General features: G+C 34.5%; 2 protein-coding genes across 2 annotated transcripts; one reads left to right on the forward strand and one right to left on the reverse strand.

The window, feature by feature from the left end:
- Positions 1 to 5014: 5014 nt before the first annotated feature.
- Positions 5015 to 6406, forward strand: LOC145615107 (AT-hook motif nuclear-localized protein 17-like). The gene has a single exon (XM_081670182.1). It carries the CDS (start codon positions 5210 to 5212, stop codon positions 6200 to 6202), a length of 993 nt encoding a protein of 330 aa, XP_081526308.1. The 5' UTR covers positions 5015 to 5209; the 3' UTR covers positions 6203 to 6406.
- Positions 6407 to 14777: 8371 nt separating this feature from the next.
- Positions 14778 to 23440, reverse strand: LOC145614237 (ubiquitin carboxyl-terminal hydrolase 17-like). The gene is made up of 11 exons (XM_081669253.1): positions 22799 to 23440; positions 20218 to 21514; positions 20044 to 20132; positions 18376 to 18461; positions 18088 to 18250; positions 17876 to 17996; positions 17614 to 17771; positions 17149 to 17233; positions 16830 to 17042; positions 16413 to 16474; positions 14778 to 15704 (listed from the first exon to the last, which is right to left on the reverse strand). The coding sequence occupies exons 1-11, from the start codon at positions 23089 to 23091 to the stop codon at positions 14969 to 14971; spliced, it is 3303 nt and encodes a 1100-aa protein (XP_081525379.1). The 5' UTR covers positions 23092 to 23440; the 3' UTR covers positions 14778 to 14968.
- Positions 23441 to 23747: the final 307 nt, after the last annotated feature.

Genomic DNA, 23747 nt, shown 5'->3' on the forward strand with positions numbered 1-23747 from the left:
ATAAAATAATTTCTTATCAAATATAAGTACTTCTTTAACTTCATAACTCAATTAGATCGATTAAGGGCTTAGGGCCTGTTCACTCCAGCTTAATTTCAGTTCAGTTCAGCTTCAATCAGTTCAGTTTAGTTCAGTTCCTAATTTCCTTCTCTCGTAATATATTCATTTAAGCTCTATTCAGTTCAATTCAGCTCTAACCAGTTCAGTTCAGTTCAATTCAGCTCTAATCAGTTCAATTCAGTTCAAATCAATTCAATAAATGTGAACATGTCCTTAGTTTGACTGATTATTATTTTCATAGAAGAGAGGATCCTAGCTTATCCTTTTGTCTAAATCAAGTTCTCAAATTGTGACTTCTCTGAAAAGTTCACTACTTGCGAATCAATATGTGATATCTTGTATAACAAAATTACTATACTAATAAGATAACAAAATTGGACACTTTGCCGAAATCCTTGACAAAGACTAATCCCATGCATCACCTAATTAATGAGATTATCATGCGTTTGCCCACCACTCGATACTTGGAAGTTATTCCAAGTAACTTACTAATCATAATCTTTGCTAGAGCGATTAGTACATATAGCATGAGCCAATTATTTAAGAGCAACCGAGCTAAACTTCTGGAAAGATTAATGGCCACATATTTGTCTCTTATTTTTTATATCATAAGTTCGTAACCCCATACACTCCAAGAGTAATTTAACTAAATTTGAAGAGTACGCATAAATTTTGCATAAGACGTATAAAATACATGTGTCAATTTTGTAGGGTTTTAAAAACCGCAGTCAGTTATTCCTCTCGCCTGTATATATCATTGTGAAAAAATCGAACAACTATTTTATTAGGGCTTTATTTTACTCTTAATACTACATAAGAATATTTTAGGGTTAATTAATAAACTCTTTCTCAGTGAGAGTTGGTGTGCATGTGTATAGGGGAGTATATATGTTCAATCCACATATTGTCCTAGCCTTAGCCCTTTATTGAATAAATAAAGAAAAGAAAAAAAGAATAAATAAAGAAAAATTAAATAACTCGTACTTCCTATCTCCCAAATTCTAGAAGCTTCGTTTTTATTAGGTTGGACCCATTAGAGGTGATCTAACTACAAGTAAAACCTCCACATCAAAAAATTTGTTATATTACTTGGTATTAAATTCGGAGTAACGAACAAGTATGTAGTGGGTCATATATTAGATAGAATGATAGATTAAGCTAGTTAATATGGAGCAAATAGTTAATTAACATAATGTATGCACATTGTAAATGAAAAACATTCTAAAGTAAGAAATGATTAAACTTTGTGACTTTTGGAGATAATTTAGCCCAAAAAAACATGTGATGCACGTAAGCAAAGCATGGAATTGAACCACCACCATCTTAGCACATGCCTATTCTTATTGTCAAAGGCATTCAACTCCCATTTTGGGTTTCTTCAAACATAAATAAACGGCACCACAAGTATTAGGTGAATCTTCTTAAAAATTTTAAGGTTGATTTGGTGTATATTAAAATCTTATCTCATATAAATTAATTAGCTATTATATTAGCAAGCTTATAAGTAAGGGTATCTTTGTATCTTTTGAGTTTTAGGGTCTGTTCTCTTCATATTGTTTTTAGTTCAGTTCTTAAACTCCTTCTCTTATATAATATTCAGATTAATTCAGTTCAACTCAGTTTAGTTAATCAGAACAGACCCTTAATAGATAAAGTAGGGTGTTAAATACTTGGAGTTTTATAATCCGATCCAATCAAATGTTCTCAACACCTAAATATTCTAAATAATGTACTTGAATCTAATAAGTAATTTACTATGCTAGGTTATGTTACATTACATTAGTTAACTTTTCTATCAATAATTTATGCATTGACTTTCGAAAAATATTTCTAAATCTTAGAATACATTATTATAAATTCGGCTCAAATAAAGGTATACAACTCATGTATTCACTTAGATAATTAAAAAAATCACTTTATCCTACGATTCACCGTCTCGGCTTGACATATTTTCAGGAAGTTATAAAAAAGGTGCGAGAAATGGGAGATGAAATTAGCTGACAAATAGACACTGACAAAATTGTCGTTAATATTTAAGGTTTATCCTATTTAATGTCATCATTGACTCTGATTAAATAATTGTATAATTGATTAGTATATGACTGAGGGTAATTGGTAAAAATACAATTTGTAAATAAATAAATAATTGTATAATTGTTTTAGTATGCAATATTATATGTATACACGTACAATTTAGTAATTTGTGGTTGGTGCACCCGGGTGCACCATGCTCATGGTGCACCCAAAAGAACATTTAGTATATTAAAAAGAACATGGGTAAAAAATGAACATGTTTTTATTTTCTTGCAACTGCAAATCCATCACTCTGTTCCCCTGCAATTTCTCACTCCTCTTTCTCTTCCTATCACTCTCTTTCTTGCTGCCAATTTTTACTCTCCTTTACACCATCATTTTCATTTAAGAATTTCAATGAATTTGGGTAAAAATCATTTCCAAAGTACTCATTTTCTCTCTCCATAACTTTTCTCTTTTATCTTTTTCTATTTTTCAAAAATATTTCAAAATAGCAAAATTGTTCATCTTCAAAGTGAAACCCAAGAAAAAAATTGAACTTATTTCAACAATTCAACCTTCAAACTTAAACAAATGGTGGATTCAAGTAAAATGTAAGTATAAATTTTATACATGCAAATTGTTTTTCGTCAATAATTTTAAAGACAAAGTGTTTAATTTTGTGAATTTGGGGTTTTTTTTTTTTAAAAAAAAGAAATAATTAAAGCTAAAATACAAGTTGTTCAAAAAAGAACAATTAGAGGAGAAAGAAGAATAGTAATGAATTGAAGACAACTGGAAGATAATAAAGCAAGGTTAATTTTTCAAACACTAGTTTGTTCTTTTTCAAACACTAACATGTTCTTTTAATTCCATGTTCTTTAAAATATGCCTATTGTTCTTTTCGGAGGTCATGTTCTTTGTCAAACACAAACATGTTCTTTTGTTGAACGCTATTATGCATGTTCTTTTTCAAATACTAGCATGTTCTTTTTCAAACACTGGCTTGTTCTTTTTCAAACACTAACATGTTCTTTTTATTCCATGTTCTTTAAAATATGTCTAATGTTCTTTTCGGAGGGCCATGTTCTTTGTCAAACACAAACATGTTCTTGTGTTGAACACTATTATGCATGTTCTTTTCCAAATACTAGCATGTTCTTTTTCAAACACTCGTATGTTCTTTTTTTTCCTCATGTTCTTTAAAATAAGCCTAATGTTCTTTCCGGGTGCACCATGTGCATGGTGCACCCGGGTGCACTATACTATTTTCAACAATTTAGTTATGGTAAATGCATGATAGCAAGTGATTATCAATAATCAACTAGCTAGGAAGGATGATCGAGCAAGTAAAGAAACTACAAATGTACGAGAACTCAACGGATATAGCATGAGAATTCGAGTTTTATGAGAAAATCAACCAATTAAGTTATACTAGGCTACTAGCCATGAAGTTATAGTGAGGATGAATAAATGAGCTGAGTGATTACAAAGCTCTCGAGATATGACTTACTATAGTATTCGTGCTTTTAACGATTGTAGATACTAACTTGTACATTTTAATGTGTTTGATATGTGTGAACGACATGTAAATGGTAAGCTAAATTATATACGTTGTTTAAGAACTAGATCCACATGAATAAGTCAAGTATTGCAACAACCTAATTGAAAATCAAGCAAAATCTGATCTCCTCGACCTTAGTTGAATTTGATGCTCATACGTGCTAACATAAGCATTAGTTAATTGTGCTTTTCCACGAACAATTGAACTAGTTGCTCATGTGTGCTAATTATAATCATTAGTGTGCTTCTCTATGCACCAATGAGTCTAATCTATAGAATCACATAGTTATTGTTCCATGTAACCTTGAACCATCTCCACAATATTTGGTACATGCCTGATGGCATAATAAATTTCGACGAATTCTAATAAAGTTTTATATATAATGCTTTTGCGATAGCAATACAAGAGTGGGGATAAAGGTAAGGGAGAGGACATTGGAAGGTTATAAAAGTTAATGGAGAATTAAAGATCTAATAAAATTTATAATGTCATGTCATTGGACGCACCCAATACTAAAACTTATATTCCCTCTGTCCCTAATTGTTTGTTCAACTTTTCTTTTTAAGGTTTCCCCAAAAGATTGCCCCATACTATTTTTAGCATGTTTTCCCACTTGTACTCTCTATATCTCTCTCCTCATTGATGTTTGTGTCAAACTGTCAACCCATGTGCACCATTTTTTTGCCCAAAGCCTTAATAAAGTGAATTTATGGTTTAGGGAAAACAATTAGGGACAGAGGGAGCACTATCGGTCTGTCATACATCTATATTTGCCCAACATTAAAGTTAGTGGTACCCTATCCACCCACTTAATTCAAATACGTAGAAGTATACTAGTATTGTTTCATGTATTCAGACAATGACTAGAATCGTATATTAACCAACTATCTAATTTTCAACTACTCAAATAGGTATTACATTTTGAGTAATCAATCAAACAAGCATTACATTTCTAGTAATCAATCAAACAAGCCAAGTAAACCAATGAACACATCATACCCATTTGCCAAAGCCCAAAGGTAATGTAAGGGCCTGTTCTCTTACGTTGAAATTCAATTCAGCTCTTTTTTTTTATAAAATATTCATTTCAGTTCAGTTCAGCTCAATTCAATCAATGAGAACATGCCCTAAATCCTTAAATAAGGCAACGTCTTGCACTCGAATTCAAACACACACTAGAAGAGTCACGCCCACACAACACACCACTCTTTCTGTCACCTTCCCTGTCTGTATCTATGCTCTCTTCTGGACCCCACCACACCACCCCCCCTTAACCCCTTCTTTCTAACCAGCGGCGCCTCCTTTACTTTGTTTCAAAGCTCACCCACCTCCTTCTTTCTCTCTCCTCTTCATTTCCTCCCTTATTTTAACCTTCTTCATCTCCATATTATTCACCCCCCCAAAAAAAACTAAAAAAAATTCAATCTTTCTTTAACCCTCTTAAAACCCATTTCATAATTTAATAAAAAAAAAACACCCCCAAATCCCAATTTTTTTATATTATCCATTAATTTCACAAAAAAATATTGAGTATCCATCTCCATCAAACAAACAAAAAAAAATCATAAAAAAATGAAAGGAGAATATGTAGAAGAAGAAAATGATATCAACAACAACACTAATACTCAAAATAATGCTCACAATATGTTTGCAAAATTCTCTCACCACCCCAAATTCCACCCCCCTCCTCCTCCTCCTCACCACCATCAACACCAACACCACTTTCCTCCACCACATCTCCACCCCTCTCACCACCCTTTCTCCGAAGAATCCGACTCCGCTACAACAGTTACTCATCAAACTCTACAAGAATCTATTCCCAAGAAACCTAAAATCGTACCACCCCAACCTCAAACAACCACCACTACTACTAGCAATGAAGATGGTGGGACCATCGAAGTTTCCCGCCGTCCACGTGGCAGACCACCCGGCTCCAAGAACAAACCAAAACCCCCCGTTGTCATAACCCGTGAACCCGACCCTGCCATGTCACCTTACATTCTCGAACTTCCCAGTGGCGCTGACGTCATCGAATCACTCACGCGCTTCACGCGCCGCCGAGGCGTCGGCCTTTGCGTTTTAACCGCTTCTGGGGCGGTCGCGAATGTTACTCTTAAACAGCCCTCCACAACAACCCCAGGTGGGACCGTCACCTTTCACGGGAGATTCGATATTTTGTCTCTTTCTGCAGTTGTTGTCAATACGGTGCCGTTTCATGGTGCAAGTGGTGGGGGATTCACGATATCGTTGGCGGGTCCACAAGGGCAGATTGTGGGTGGCAAGGTGGTAGGCACACTAACCTGTTCTGGGACGGTTTATGTTATAGCCGCATCATTTAACAATCCATCTTATTGTCGGCTGCCTCTTGACGAACAAGAGGGGCAGCCGAATCAAGGACAAGGGAATGAAGAGGAGAATTCTGCCGTATCGGGTGGCGGAGATGGTGGTGGGACAATGAGTTTGTATAGTGGTCATTTGGGTAATGCTCCAACGACTTCTGCGGCGGGTGCAGGTGCAGGTGATGTTATTTGGGCTACTCCTACTGCTGTTAGACCAAATTACTAATGTGAGAATCAAATTAAAAGTTCGGTATATTTTATGTTACTTTATGTTGATTATTGTTACTACTACTGCAACTTCTTCATCATGGTTTCATGTAATAGGTTAGTTTTTGTTTTTATTTTGTGGGTTTTATTTAGTGAATTTTTTTTTTTTAGGAATTTGTTGTTGTGTTTAAAATGATGGATGAAATTTGAAAACTTGAAAACCCACTTTGTTTGGTAGATTATGTTAATGTGATTTTCTTAATTTTCATCTTGTTTTGTTTAGATAGGAGTGGAGTTTTACTAGATTAGTATGTATTTAGTATTGCATGTTTTTGAATGTTGAAATTTGTAATGAAAATGAAAACAAAATTATTATATTTAGGAATTGGTTAATGAAATTTGCAACCTTGCTTGATCTTCAAACAAATCAAATTCGAGGCAAAAATTGTATACAAAGGGTGTATGGTGCAAACATGTTTAGTCACCTTAAATCACATCTTCTCGAATTTTATGTGATTTAGCCATTTAGTACAGCTAACTTTTATTATATGCTAGTACAATACTGTCAATACACCCATTTATACAAGGCTTAATAGTGACTTCGTTATAGTTAATGTTGATTTAAGGTTTGAAATTGTGAGATTATGCTAATCAAATACTTTACTTTGCATAACTTTGCTAGTTGAATTCTTCTTTTATCACATTTTCTGTTTGTGGTTATTCAAACATAGCTCAAAGGTATGTTAGGGTACGTATGTTTGTACTGGGATTCTGCCTTGTGATATTTTTTTCCTCCTTTTGCTTTAAGAACTGTTTGACATGACATAAAAACTCTTAAAAGTAATCCTATGTTTTCATCTTTGGAATATAGTATTAATTTAATTAACTTGATCCCTTTTCCTTTATAATTAATCAACTTAATTTATCTCTTTAATCCCACTTTTCAACTCAATTATTTAAATTATTATTGTACTTGTATAACTTGATCAATGATCATGCCTCAAATAATGCAAATAAAACATTACACTATGTCCGTCTCTAAATGTTGTTCCTACTTTAGATTTCTTTTAACGAGTTACAATATTAATTATCGACAAAACAAGATTGAAGTAATTGCTCTATTTCATTGGTTTAAGGATAGTATATGGCAATTCAAATATGCATTAAAGCCTGAGAAAATTTTTAAAAAGTGAAAGAAGAGAGAGAAAAATAAGTGTTAAGGAGAGTGAAGAAGATGGCAGTGCTTTGAAGAAAGAGTTAAGAGGAATAGAGTGGTAAAAGAAAAGTGATGGTGTGATAATTCTGACTTTCTGATATGAATTTAAGCATGCATTTGCAGACCTTACATATTTCAGAGACTATCTTTAGCTCTCTTGCTTTAACCTTGTTGTGAATTGTATTGCATCATGTTTCATGTAATTTGTTGTTTGTACAAGTACACATTAAAGTGTAGGAACTAGGAACTAGTTTTATTTTTTGCAGTCTTAGAACGTGACTTGAGCTAGGGCTTCTTTTTTTTTTGTGCCAGCCCGATCTTTCTCTATATATTGTACATTTTTGGGACTATTACCTGTGTCGGATATTTGACACTCTGATAAAAGTACGGTTGTTACACATCTTAAAACATTCAGGGTAGCTAGAAATAGAAAAGTTGTGACGAAGTATGAAGTAGTCGAGTTTGTCACTCGGACATGTATTAACACGAATTATCAAGTTGTCCGAGAGTTGAGCCTTGAGTTAAGGTGAGTTTTCTTTGGAAATGGTGGGATATTGATTTGATGGGTCTTAAAAATCTTTCAGAATTGCTATTGGAGGCTTTATTTATTTAACTCAATTTACTTGTTCAGTTGTTCACCTTTCTTTTTCTTCATTATAGCCTATTCTCGGTTAATTTGTACTTTGCTTTGTCTTTTTCATTCATTACTCCTTTTCTTAAATTGGGTAAAAGACTGTTTGAGGTTCATCCCTTGAGTGTTACTCTCTTTCACTTCTAAGTTAGCTATAAGTTCGATAAAATTGTACCAATACTAGTCTTTAATAGTAATAAGGTACATTAAGATAGGATAATTATTACTCCATTTGTACTCATTCTATTGTAATTATCTCTTAAGTCAATAAGTCACATATAGTACTAATGTACTATGCATTGTGTGCCTTGTTTACTTCCAAAACACTCGTCGCGTCTTTAGTTAAACCTAGTTTATATGCTGCCTAGAATAGAATCATTATCTTGATATTACTAATAAATTAGATATACCCTAATATGTTTGAATGTTTGTCAATCTTGTTCATAGTATGATTACATTTAGTCTATATAAGTGTACTGCATATAATTGATGTGTTTGGAGAATTTAAGTCTATTCATTAACATATTGTGTTACGTAAGCTAGAATAGTTGGTAAAGTCTTGGTGGTTGGATTTAGGAATTAATACAGTAACTCGTAAGAGAATTTTAAAGTACTTTATTTTAATTTATCTAGCATAAGGCATGGTCTAGGTATACCCGAGAACAAAATAGACACGAAGCGGAATATTGTCCATAAGCTATAGTGATGGTTCTGGAAAGGTCATGGGACTATTGTATGGATGGGGAGTAGTGAATGGGGAATTTGGGACATGACATAAATGATGGAAATGGTGCACCGAATGCTCCCAACTTTGAAGATGACCCCATTCCCTATCCCATCCCATCTCATCTCATCTTTGCATCAATTTTGTTGTTTTCTTGAATATCTCGAGAAGCATCTGTTTTTGTCTCTAAATTTACCTTTCTTTTGTGAATAAATTTTTTAGTACATTCTTTCTTTTATGGGGAATTTTCTTTATTATTCTACAAATGTCATGAGTATAATTTTTACTTGTTTTGGTAAATTCACTTTTTCAATACATGATTATTACTAGTAAGAAGTTTGTCTTTTAATTTGTTTAGGGAAATTGGTTGGATTAACATGTATGTAAAATAGATGATGCTAATTATTAATGACATTTTTGTTAAATCGTGTGTTTATGTGCTTACTTGATGTATTAGTTTGACGAGGATTAATTATTAGTAATTAAGATGTACTAATAATTGTGCTTGTTATTGTTTTTGAATCCCTTTGGCTAATTATGCTACGTAGGTGATTAGACAGATCAAGATCAACCATGGCTTAATTTGTGGTAGAAATCTGCTATGCCTTCTCATCTTATTCCTCTACACTTGTACGAGGTGTATCTGTCACGACACCGCTTAATCCTACAAGTATAACCTAACTTCTCTCTTCCTAGCTAGTCCCTCGATCCCCTTCGTTCCCTCGCACGTCGCATTCCACTGCCATGTAATGTTTGAGCTTTAATGGATCGGCGTTGTGGTGGTGTGGAAAGGGGCTGTGGTGTAGTGGTGGTGGGGAATGAGGTAGGGTGGAAGGATAGTGTGTATTTAAGGTTAAATTAGGGAAAAGCTAGATCACCTAGGTTTCACCATGCATTTGATTTTGAACATACACAAATTTCCCTTATACTAATACAATTATACCAATAAAAGGTCTTGTTTGGGTAATTAGTTGTTAGCTTGTTGATATAGCTAATTATATTAACTGATTAGACTAGCTGGTTAAATAGCTAATGTACTATTGATTATTAGTTGTTTTAGTGTCTTTAATACTCAAAAAGCTCTTTAATAAGCTATTTACCACACACCTAAATTAGCTTTTTAAAATGGTCAAACATCTAATAGTGCTCAATAAGCAAAAAGCTTTTAAAAATTGAAAGCTGAAAGCTGAAAGCTGAAAGCTGAAACTGATTGAGTTAGCTGATTTTGACTAACTTATTGTATTAACTGATTTGACTAACTTATTGTATTAACTGATTTTATAAAAGTGTTTGGTAAATAGCCGATAGTTTAAAGGTGAATGAGTATGTGAAATGACCAATAAGCTAATTGCAAGGTAGGTAGTTTAGATATGATTTTAAATTAAATGAGGTTATAAGTGTCATTTCACAATAATTAATGAATAAGCTAATTGAAAAAGCTCTTAAAATGAGCTTTTTTGTTGAGCCCATGAACAACCCACATGTGAGCATTCTTCTTGTCTCACACTAAACACTAAAAGGGGGAGTGTAGTGGTAATAAAATCCCACATTGAAAGAATTCAAGAGTACCACCACAATATAAGGCTAAGGGGCTACTCCCTTCATTGTTATATGGTTTTGAGGTGGAACCTCCTTAGTCTTGTAAAGTGGTGGACTTGCACTCTCCCGTGACGGGTGTGGCCCAGACCCGTATCTAACATTTTTCAAAAAGAGCTTATTTAGTGAAATAAGCTCTTTCAATAAGCTTACTACCAAACACTTGTATTAGCTTGTTTGACTAGTCAATCAGTTAAAGTTAGTCAAATAAGTTAATATACTCCCAATAAGCTTACTACTAAACAAGGCCAACATCTTTAACAAACAAGGCCAAAACATGCTATAGGTGACGTTAGAATTACTTCCGTAAGTCCCATTCAAAATAGGACTTTTTTTTTCATTTCAAGATATAATCTACATCGCAACACCGCATGCCATTATTGATGTATAATTATGAGTTCAGTGAAAAAATTCATGCGTTGCGTTACTTTTCTTAAAATACCAATGTAACTTACCCATCGTAAATAATTCTATACTCCATCCGTAATTTTTTTAAGTACGTAAAACATTTCTTCTGGACATGCATATATGTCTATGCTAACTGCTAAGTTTTAACCAATAATATCTTTATTTATTAATAAGGAAAAATTATAGCAATTAAATATTAATAAACTATTCATTAAAACGATCCCAACAAATATTCACTAAAGTATATACTTCGTATTTTCTTATGTATGAATCACTAACATTAGTCAAAGTAGGTTAGATGAATAGAAAAAGTCAAAATATTAAGGTAGTATAACTTAAACGACACTTAATATAGATTAAAAACAGTACAGTAGCTCGATTGCAGTCGAGTATGACGGAAGGAAACAACAAGATTGACTAAAAACATATGGACAAAAGAAACACAATAATTAGTAGAGATTGATATAGTGTGTAACTGAAAATGATGGGGATTTGGTGCAATCCCTAAAGACTTATAATTTGTATTCAAGATGATTTCTGCTTTCTCATTAGTCATACATAGCCGAAAAGTGGACTCAATAACATTTTTTTAAAAATGTTCATATTTCATACTTCAATTTTCTTTTTTACAAATTTAAACTTTATAAGCATGCATATTTGTATATTCATTCATGTTGAATATGGTACAGATCTAGATTTTGGACCCTCCAGCAAAGTGTTGGTGCTTTTTACTACAACTTCGACAATTAAAGGACTTGTGTTATGCGGCTGTGTTATTACATACGTAATTTTCCTGTGAAGCTTTGATCCCAAATGATTATGATATAAAATTATTAATACATACTTTATTTCTTTCATACATATATTATGTATAATCTGTTTTTGGATTTATCATTTCAGTTTTATAACAATTATAATGTAACGAAACTCTCTAAATATATCTAAACCATATGCCCATACTTATTTGAGGAAAGTAAACATCTTCGATCTTTTATGTTGGAAATACTCGTATATGTACTTTATGAATTTAATATTATGGAAATTTTCGAAGTGTCTTATCTAGCTAATTTGGAATTATGGGTAAGTCAATTTTGTGGTGTCATTTTGATTTTCGTCCAACTACTTAAACATGTGTACTATCCGCATGTTGCAATGTATGAAGAACGGAGGAAGTTGTAAACCATTTGTAAATGATAATAACAATCATAACAGTTAATATTGGTACAAATTAGTCTCCACAAAGTTCCAAGAAGCTTTGAAAAAAAAAGAAGAGTAATGTAGCTTCAATGGTAGATGGCGGATAATAAGGGTAGTTGAACACATATCCGTCAAACTAAGTTGAAATGACCCAAAGTACAACGAACCTGGCTTAATCTCGTGTACCCAAAGTCAATTCATGCATCGTTATATATTCAGATTATAATCCAGATCACATCAGCTTTATTTTATTAACTTGATGTTATGTGATTGTTACTAGCTACTTCGTATGTATTAGTGTATAATCAAATTTAAGGATGTGACGATTAGATTTGTTTCATAGTAGAGGATCTTTTACCAAAACGGCTAGTTTGACAAAAGTATTTACCAAAACGGCTAACTATAAAATTTAATTCCCAAACTAGGTTGAGCAGCTTTTTCAAAACAAACTATTGAACTTTAATAAGCTCTATAAATTATCTATTTTCTCAAACGCCAGAAGTAGCTTATTATGTGGTCAAGCGTTAAATCGTCTTGTTGCTCCCAAACCTACGAATGTACGAAGTACAATCTCTTCCATCATCAATAATGTATGTGAGAGTAAAGTAGTGATCAATTATATTTTTAAGCAAATTATATATAAATTGTGGGACAGCGGGAATAATAGTAAACTTACCGAGTGATGGGTCTCCATGAAACCACACATAATTATTTTTTTAAAAAAAAACTATTAAAAAAAATTATACCTGTGCAATCGTTGAGGATTTGAGGAATGTAGGGAACATAAAATTGGTGATACAGAGGAATGTTTTGTTTTTGTTTTGTTTATTGTTTATTCACCTACAAGCTCTTTTCTTGTTACTTTATCTATGTAAAATAATTTTCGACACAAGTTATATATAGAGGCCTACTAAAAGTTGCTATACAATCACATAAAGAGTAACATTACAATTAAATGATATCAAGTTTTAACACTAGTTGAATTTAAAGGTTGGTGTTTCTAAATTTATATTTTTCAAACTGTACTAAGCCGAAAATTTAGCCAAGTTAAGCAAGCGTCTAACAGGAATTAAGATTTTTTATCAAAAAATAATGTTAGGAGAACATAACCTACCAAAACGAGCAAGTGTATCATCATTTTCTATCAATTAAACAACCGCCTTAGCATATCACCAAATCCAATCTAAATCAAGACATTGTAAATAATTCCTCTTCCGCTTAAGTTTGATAATTAAAAGAAATGGTGTATAGCCCGTGCTACTTCGTGACAACTAAATCCGAACAAATTCCAATTCTCGAAGACCTTATACTAAGTTGGGTTGGGGTCCTTAGGGAACATGGCAGTGAAAATAATTTTATTCATTAAGGCCCACACCCAACAACATATAGAAGAAGTACATGGTGTGCACACAATCTTGTACAATCAAGTTTGTTTATGAGGGTCCAAACATGAAAGAGGAGGCATGGGCTTATATTAGAAGCAATCATAAACTTAAAAACTACAAGTATAAAAGAAGGACTTCTTATCCACAAATGAATAATAGGGTGTTACCCTACAAATTAAGGGGTACCCCACAAAAATTGGGATAGTTGTCGTGGAGGAGCTGACCTTCATTTTTTCTTGGATTGAATTCAATGGTTTTGACGATTTGTACCTGTTATCCAAGTGGCTTAATGGGGACCTCTTACCATACCTTTTCTTTCGTCGGCAGTGTTTGTAGGGTTGTTTTCGCCAACGGTTTTGGAACTGACTTTTCACCGTTTTATTCTTGGTTACATTTTTTTTTGGTTCATTGTTCAAAGTTCAAACCTTAGGTTTAAAATTATGGGGTCATTGGGTGTTAGGGTAGTTTATTGACTATCTAGGTGGTTAATCCACATACACTTGTAAAGTCGTAAATATTGACAATAGTTAAAGTGGTAGTACTAATAAAATGTATTCGGCTACATATAGATTAAATTGTCGTCTCTAAAAATTATTTATGTGAATCTTTCTCCTTTACTCATTCGGAGAGAACGAGGGCATTTTGCTTACTACAGAAAGCAAGATGCCCTACTAGTTTTCTTTCACAAGAGCCCTTACTCTAAGCATCTGAACTATCCAAGGGTTAGTCTTTAGCTTAGAATTGATCACCACAAAGCAGCTTTAGCTTCCCTAAGCTCTTAGATTACCATATACTTGTAAAGCACAAATTCTGTGTATACTTTGCAGAAGGTTTCATCTTAGAATCATTTTTTTGCCATAGACAAAAGTAACACGAAAAGTAGGCAAGTACAACTCGCTTTATATTACTATCACATCAACCATACGAATCAGGCAAGTAGGAAAATTCCTAGCTATGTGATTTGATCAAATGCAAGGGGAATGTAATGGAGCTGTGACGTGTATGACTACTACATTGTTGTTACTAAGCACAACCAGGACACATTTTCTTGTGTCTTGACTTAGTCTTGGGAGTGGTCGGCCTGGTACAACACGACACGAGCACAGCCAATTCAAAAGCATGGCTCAGTGCTGAGAATGATGCATACTCAACAAGCTTGACTATGACGATGCTTCAAGGAAGCCAGTTGCAAAAGAAGGGCACTTTTTTTTCCAATCAGTTTGTAACTAAAAACAAATGAGACTATAGTCAACTGAATAGACCACCAGAGGCCAAAGCCAAAGTGCCAAACTATGAATTACAGTAAATAAAAACAGATTCATAGAGACATTTAACAATATCCTAATCACGGGATAGCAAAAAAGTTACTAGTTGTCTAGAGTTTTTCAATGTAAAGTTGCAAGAATCTGAGACAATCTGGGCTATCCGAAAGTAAGATTTGGTACAAGTGAGATTTAAATTTCCATTTTTCTTTATACCTTCTCATTAAATACAAATGTAACAACTTACATACATACAATATTTCCGACCCCCTTCCCCGCAAAAGATCAAGAAAAAAATGATGGGGGAAAAGGAATACTACCATTAATCACTTATTTCCCAACTCTTAACATTATATGATGGAATACTTAATCTGTTCTATTCCTCCAAGATCGTCTCAGATATACACCAGATTTTCCATTATCCAAAGGGTTAGCTCGTCCTAATTTCTCGGCATCAGCCTCTCTACTACTAATATTTACTAGCTTCCTAACTTGCTGGCCACTACTACTAATACTACTACTACTGTTAGAATGCAAAAATGGAACTCCACCCACTGAACCTGAATCCTCAGCTCTAGAAGCCTCATGAGGCGCTTTTGCCCAAGAATGGTCCTCTGTTGAAACTGAATGAGCATTGTCACCGGGAAGTGCAGAAGCATACCTCTCTGAATTGGAAAGGGGTGAATGCTTTGAGTACTGAGGAGAAGATGAGGAGGAAGAGGAAGAAGAGGTGTCTGAATCTGAAGAATGTCTAAAAAAGGCATTGTAACCAAAAATATACTCAGAAAAGTCATCGGCACTGATAGACTCCCTGTTGCTATCGGTGCTACTTGAGACTTCATCGGAGTGACTAAACAGGGATGAATTATCACTGGAAGAGTCAAAATCAAGAATATTTCGCACTGGTGCGATGCTTATTCCATCTTGACGTATGTAACCAATATCAGGACTGCGATTGGCATGCGCTGGTGGATCTCTCTGTCTTGAAGCCGAACTCTTCACATTGTTCCGAGAAGCATCAACCTCTGGAATTTTAATCTTACTTGGCAGATCACGAGAGACTATAGCACTTCTAATAGATCTTGGAGCACGCGGTGAGATTCTGCAAATCAGTATAAAATCTTAAGATCACGAAGAGTAAACCAGAGATATCAATGAAAAAGCATTGTAACTGGTATGTAAACAATTGGCTTTACTAGAACCCAAATTTTACAAGGACTAGAATAACAGCATTTAATTTCATCCAAAATAATAAAACACACCACATTTAACGCATTTGATTTATTGATTCAGCATTGTGCACAGGAATTTAAAAAAATACTACAAAAATATAATGACTCAAGTACATCTATGGCTCCATTAAATAAAATTAGAAAATCAAATGTAGTTGAAAAGATAAATGATGTCAAAATAGCCACTTATGACCACCAAAAAGGGAGCTCAATGATATCGAAATATGCCTCCCTCCATGACGAACCCATGATATGAATGCATTCCGTTATCAACTACATTTACCCCTGTACTGAATAGGGTTTTTTTTACCCCCCAAATTTGGCATATAAATTAGAATGTCATATTTCTTAGTAGAACACATAAATAGAACAGTAAAGTAGACATCGATCAAATTCAAATAATCAAGCAGTTGATTCAGCAAAATTCTATGCAGGCCAGCCACCTTCAACAATTTAAAGTAAGAGCTCCCAGAGTAAATAGCTAAATGACATTACAAGAAGTAGACCAGTCCCCAACCTCCAAGGACCACAGTCCACAAATAACCAATGTTTCTAAAAGCTGATATAATAAATAATACCTTGAGTAGAAGAGCATGTATGCTCCCTTGTTTAGCACTCTCTCAAGTTCCACAGCCTTTACCTGTTCAAGCAAGGTCCATGTCAATAAAAGCTTCAAGGCTTCAAAAGATAGTGTTAAAAGATCATTACAGATGCCCTAATTAAATAGCATGTGAAGTCAACATACAACAAGTTAACACTCAACAAGTACTTGGCAGTTAAATCGCAATATCACAGGCATATAGTTTGCGAGTTTTCTGAATGTACTAAGCTAACAGCGGAGAATTCTAATGGCTCATAACAAATCAAAGGTCCACTTTACGACATTCATACTTTCTAGCTCTCACTCCCCTTCAACAGACACAAGGCAACAAAGTTTCAGTATAATACACCTGCATGATAATTATGCAACTTAAATAAAATTTAACGAACCATACCGTGCTATCATCAATCTTGTACCACTTGTTTTGTGCGTTTCGAACATAACATACATAGTGACCCGAAAAGGAAGAATTCATAATGTCCAAATGAACGACGACCCCATAGAGTCTGTATATTGGCGATTTGTCACTTCCTCCCCTCATATATGGAGCTAGGTTTAAAATCTCTGGGAATCGAATAGTCTTATTGAGCTTGCCAAACTTCCCAGACTGAAATTTTAAAAAATATAAGATATTAAAAGAAAGATAGAGTTAAAATAAAAATAGCATGTGAGAGAAAAACATAAAAAAATCTCATTCTATAATTCCAAATTACCTGAAACCTCTTCAGTGCAATGGTGAGGATATTAGGAGCCTCTAGTATATTTAGTTTCTTCTTAGCTTTCTCATAAGATTTGCATCTGCAAAAAGAAAGGAACATAATCAGGAAGTTATTTTGCAATTAATCAGCAAAGAAAGAAGTTTAAATGTCTCATTTACCATTCTAGAATAACACGGAAACTACACCGTATATATATATATATATATCAGACATGTATAGAGTATAGTATAAGCAAAGCTAATACTTTTAAATTATAGCTCTATAACTGAGGAGACAACATTCATATGATGGATACATGGAATACAAAAATACTTGGCTTCCCAACCTATCATTCATAATGTTTAATAGTCAAAAGAAACTAAGGAAAAAAGCATGATACGCCCATTTTGTACTCTACAAACAGACTGCCAGATTCCATAGATATAAAGTAATTGTACCCGCATTGAGAAAAGAACCAACCTGCCACAGTGGTACTTATTTTCCCCATCAAGAGGCTCAGTTCCAGTAAATTGTCGCAAGGCATCTTCCAAAGTCTCTATATCTCCTCCAATCTCCACAGTAAGATCCATCATTCTATCCTGTTTCTCTGATTTACCACGACACCTTGCACATTTTATCTGCAGGGGAGGGGCGGGTGCAAAAAAAGGCAACAACTTTAAAACACAATATCAACTGTGTTATTATTTTAACCACAAAATTGTATTGGAAAGTTATATCCTACCTTTGAACGAAGATAACCGCCAAAAGTAAGCCCTAAGAGAGTTGTTTCTTCATGTAACGAGCCAGAAGCATTCACACCAGCTTCTTGAAGGCATGTAGATTGCATCGTGTCAATAGCATACCTATCATATCAAAACCATTAATTGGTCAAAAATTCGATAGAAAAGATTCATTCGAAAGGCAAGATAAACATATATCTCGAAAACAACCAACCTTAAAAACTCATGTGCATCTTCTTCCCTCCCATTAGAAAGATGGCTTCCTATCTTCTGAATTTGGGATAGTATACTTATAGGAGAAAGTGGAGAACCCCCTTCCTTTGCCTTTAAGATCAGCCTTTCAAACTCACATGTGAAACACCAGTGTTTCTTTGCGCCTATCATGTAAAGAAAATCAGATTAATAAAAAAAGAAATTAAGTTCAAAGAAAACAACACATACAATAGATGGTAAGCATTGTTGAAAAATAATCCAACAAGTAAGCATTGTGTAAGGAACTTACATGTTTTAGAATGGAGCCCTTGAAGAAGATAAGCAGTGAGTGGTGGGGTAAATGCCAAGCATTGAAGGATTACATTGGCATAACAGCTATACAGAGAGGGAAAAAATCACATCAGAACTATTATCAATTCCAATAAAGATTTTAAAACAAAAATAACAATAAATATATATTCAAAAAAATTAAAAAAAGATAAAGTCAGCTATCATTGTTAATTTGTTATCCTGAAGCAAGCAGCTCTTCTTACAAGTGACGCTACACTGAGTCAATGACAGGCTGACAGCCCTTAACCCCCCTCACATAGACTTAAACTTATACCAGAAAGTTACAACAAACAAGATCCTGAAACTATTATGCAGGCTCACAACCTATATCCTTCATCCTTAATTTCCTCTACTTCATTTGTCTACAACACCAAGCGCACCAGATTACAATTGTCTCCTTCCAACGAATCCATAGTTACATATCTGTCGCTTATTGCATTCGTACTATAGATACTACACCTCCAATCCAGATCTAGCAGCGCAAACAAGGTGCTACCATTACCACATCCCTATGTACTCTTTCTCCCATAAATATCTATCTGCCATCCAGAATCCATTTATAATACATCTACATTTCGTTCCTTCTCTCACAAAGCAGTTTTAGCCATAGATTCCAGAAATCATATTGCATAATGTTAAGTATGATAAACTCAAACAGCTATCCAAGCACCGTCAATTGATTATACACAATTCAGACTCTTCAGAGTTCACATGAGCAGGAAGAGGAGTATGCAGTATGTTTAGGGTTTGAGTGAGGTGGAAAAAATGCCAAATAGGTGCAAGGTGCAACTGACAACAACAGATTACCAATAAGGCCATACATTAAGAAAATTAATACAAATTTGATTTGCAAAGATAAATAAATTTTTTTTTTTTTTAAACATTTTGCATCCCAAACCTTCTCTGCCATAGGTTTTCATCATATAACATGCTAATAAGCCCTCCTTTGGCCCCGCACAAAACAGGGTTCATGAAATCAATCACTGACAGCTTATCTTATGCCTGTTTTTACCTTAATCTCCCTGTAAACTTAACATTTCACCTTGATTTTCTATACCTTCTTACACACTATCAAACTTTCTACTAATGATACTTCAATGAGCATATGTGAAACTTCCTGCACCAACTTTTTTGGCTACATAGTGTGACTAAAGAGTCAAGAGAGTCATATTAATATCCAATGATTCAAAACCAACAAAAATTTCCACGACTTTTAATTGTTAATGATGACTACTCAGCTAAGTGTGATATCCAGATAATACATCGTAAATGTCTCTCCATCACAAATTGTTAGTTGTTGGTTCACTAGAACTTAAAATGAACGACTAAGGTTAATATTCTAAGTTTGTAAACACTTCCTAGTCTCTATAACAATTTATATAAGCCTTTTAGATCAGTGCAACTGATGTCTTTGATAATGGCAATCTATATATAAAACCAAATACAGAGTATTTCTCAGTCTTACATTTTTATCCTACATCTGTTCACCTAGTTCGCCAAACAATATTTCAATGTTCTAAGCCTGTGTAGTCTCATGTTTGTAGTCTTAATTACATGTGCACATAACCATGCAACACGAAGGAGAAGGAGAAGGAGAAGAAGAGAATGAAAATGATCATGTAATCACCTGTTCCCACAATTTATTAGGCCACATGGACGAAGCTCCACTTTGTTCCAATGATAAAGCTTAACGAATGACTCATATGGGAAAACAGCCTGCAAAATCAACAAGTTCATCCACTAAACAACATCACATAATCACATTGGGCAAAAAAAAAAATGGCAAGAACTGCACACCAACCTTCTCAGTTTTTCCTTCAACATCATCACTTTGCTTCACCGTCTTTGGAGCTCTAAATTGCTCTACAACTTTTAGCACTGACGTTTTCAAGCCAGAAGAAGCACTCGGGGCAGGTCTGGCTACCTGAGAAGGCATGGCAACATTTGCAGCAGCTTTAACAGGCTTTATAACTGGAACAATAGGCTCCTTCATTCCGGATGGAGTACCATTAATAGATTTTGGCGACAATCCAGCTTTCTTTGACATTGGCGGTTGCAGAACATCCTTGGAGTTTCTGTCCAGATCATTTGTCTTCTCTGAAACACAGAATGGCAGGGCACTGCCTTTCAAATTTTCAGCTCCAACTTCTACAGACTTTACCAAATCTTTGTCATTCTTCATTGTCTTAACCCTAGCGGCAGGTTCCTTAGAGCCAATGAATGTAGAGCTCAGATTCTTTGAGGGATCTCCAGAACCATTTTCTGCCAAAGCGGGCTCAGCAACAAGCTTACCAGTGCTTGAAATTCCAGGACGGGTATCAGTTGATGTTTTTGGTCCTTTCGAGAGTATATCTGATGAAAAATCACCTAATCCCGCAGAATTTGGTTTGGCATCAGTGCTTTGCATGTACTTCTTAGTTCTGCAATAATCAAGAGAACCCTCCCAGAAACCAGATGTGGCTACTGAAGGCTTAGCTAAGTTCTTGTCAGAGCGATTGATGCTTAAACCTGAAGAGCCACTTAATTTACCCGATTCTTCTTCCTTGGGTTCACTGGAAGCATACATATTACCATTGGATGATACTCCTGAAGAAGATTTTTCCTCCAGTGTCTTAATTGGCTCCAACTTCCTATCACTTGACACTGTCTCAAGGTTGTCAAGCGTGGAGCAAGAATCAGATGAATCAGAATTAAGATCATGTATACTATCAGTATCTGAGATGGAATCATCAATGCACATGCCATCACTAGAAGAAGATACATGAAGCTGAGATACTTCTGAGGTGCCACGAAGCTCTACTTGAGACACTGGTTCATCTTCTGGCAAAGAATGATGAGCTGCATTCTTGTTATCCTTCACAGACAAATCTGGTGTAAAATATGCAGGGGAGGTGAATCCAGGTTTTTCTTTTGCAGCTTGAACTTGTTCCTCATATTGTATTCCACCATTCACAGTAATTGGAACACCGCCATCAGAGTAAAGTTGATTATCGCCCACAAAACTAACTTCATCATCACTGAACTCAGAATTGTTCACTGATGGACGACATTCATCCTTATGACCTTGTCTCCAATGAACTATTTGACACTTGCCAGAGCTGAAATGATCAAACTGATAAGTGGATGTAGCAATATAGAGTTTATTAAAGAACTTCAAGAATTTTCTACTTTTTTCTTTGATTTTTCAAAATAAGAATTTTCTACTTTTCTTAGATTATTCAAAATGAATTGCAGCATCAACATATATACATACATAACAAATTACCAACAAATATATATTTACAAGAAGCCAGCTTATACCAACGAGTGAACTAAATTCAGTAAAAAGCAACACTAATTAATTAGCCGTTTCGGCTCTTCCCAACCAAACCCCAGCCCATCCATCATAGTCATGTCAAGCTAAATAAAGAGAGTCCTAATCTATAACATCAACCATATGCACATACCGCAAAATCTTGTAGAATAATCATAACATGATTCACCACCTTTGTATAACTACGAGATAAGGTCAAATCAACTAACATGTTACCTAATTAATTAGATTGGGCCAAAAAGGCAAAATTTATCAATTCGTTAGCATAAATCGCCTTTTTCTGTTCATAGTTTAGGGCCACATTAGGTAACAACATTGTTCACCACTTAGAAGGAAAAGGACTGGATTTGCGAAGGTCATAGCCAACTGTGAATGGCGGAAAGAGTAATGAGGAGGAAGATAAGAAAGAGACAAAGAGGAATGAGGATGGAGAGAAGAATGATAATAATGAGGTTGCGCCTCATAATTCTGCTGCTGCTTATCAAAGCCATCCTCTTAATTCTGCTGCTGTTAATGCTCCTAAGGGTGGTGCGAAAGATGATCCTTCAATAAGACTCTTTGCTAACAGGAATCAGTCCAATATCCAATCGATGCAAACTAACACGAAAATCTCAATACCTTCAAATCCAAATGACCGAATCACTTACTTTTGACAAAAACTAAAAACTCCACTGACAAATGAACCTTCCTTTATCCCCAATAAACTTCAATATTACTCATTGTTAACCAGTAATCAGTCCACTACCCAATTGATGTTTAATAACACCCAAATCTCAACATCCTTCAAACCCAAATCGCTTTCTAACTGCGAAAACCCGCTGTCAAACAGACTAAAATGCCCTCATTACCCCCAACCCACTAATTCTCACAATTAGATTCACTGAATCATCCAGTTCAATCATCAATCGCAACCCTGAACAAATTCTAACAAATTTTATCCATTTATCCAGTAATTTCTTCAATTTCCAACCAAAAAAGTCCAATATTATCAAATTGACCCAAAATTCAACCATCAAAAATACAAAAATTCAACAAAATTGACCAAAAAAATAACAAAAATCAAACATACCAGTAATTGACTGACTTGCATCTAGCACATCGATTAGGTGTCGGGGTAAAACAAACAGCACAAAGGCGTTGAACCGGTATCGAAACCGAAGAACTAGTATAATTATACCCAAAATTAGCCTCAATCTCAGCTCGAGCAGCCTCTTCAGATGCCAAAACAAGCAATCGATTGATCTCCTGCTGCCTAGCCACCGCAATCCGCCATTTTCGCCGGAGAACGAAGAATACCACCGGAAAAACCCCAAAAATGAAGAACACAGCAACGCGAAACCCTAGATCCCCGGGAAAGAGCATTTATGCACTAAAATTAATAAAATTAATGACATCACAATCACATAGCTTCGAAAAACCCTAGAAATTTTCCCCCAATTTCTTCCTCGATTCCCGAAATTCATAAACCACTTCACCAAAATGAAATTGATAAATTCAACACCATAATCTTCAACAATGAAGATGAAATTGCAGGAATTTGCAAAGCTTGCATGCAGATTAAACGACTTAATGGAATGTCGTTTGGAGTGAAGAGAGAGAAAATTAGGAGAGAGAAAGTTAGAGAGAGCGTGTGTTTATGTTGTTGTATGATTCTTTCTTCGTTTAGTTTGTTTTTGGTGTTTTTTTTTTTTTTTTTTTTTTGTCTGAAATTTTTTAGATCGGAAATTTAGGGTTATTTTTTCTTTTTCTTATTCTTTCTTTTTCTAGTACTAAGTCTTAGTAGTATTTTTAATTTTTTTGCTTTTTTGAAATTGTGAGAGGTAAGGAATTTTTGGTTTAGTAGAAGAGGTGTTGGGAAACGTGAGCTTATCAAATATTCGAACCGGGTTTATTTTATCATTTGGAGGCTTGGAGAAGGGTTTATTTTGTCTTGGTATTGGACTATTTGGGCATGTAATGTAACCCAATCATAGAGGATACTTCATTTTTTAATTTATTTTTTTCAATACCGTGTATAC

The sequence above is a fragment of the Chenopodium album genome, chromosome 25, assembly GCF_948465745.1.
Source record: "Chenopodium album chromosome 25, dcCheAlbu1.1, whole genome shotgun sequence".
NCBI lineage: Eukaryota > Viridiplantae > Streptophyta > Magnoliopsida > Caryophyllales > Amaranthaceae > Chenopodium > Chenopodium album.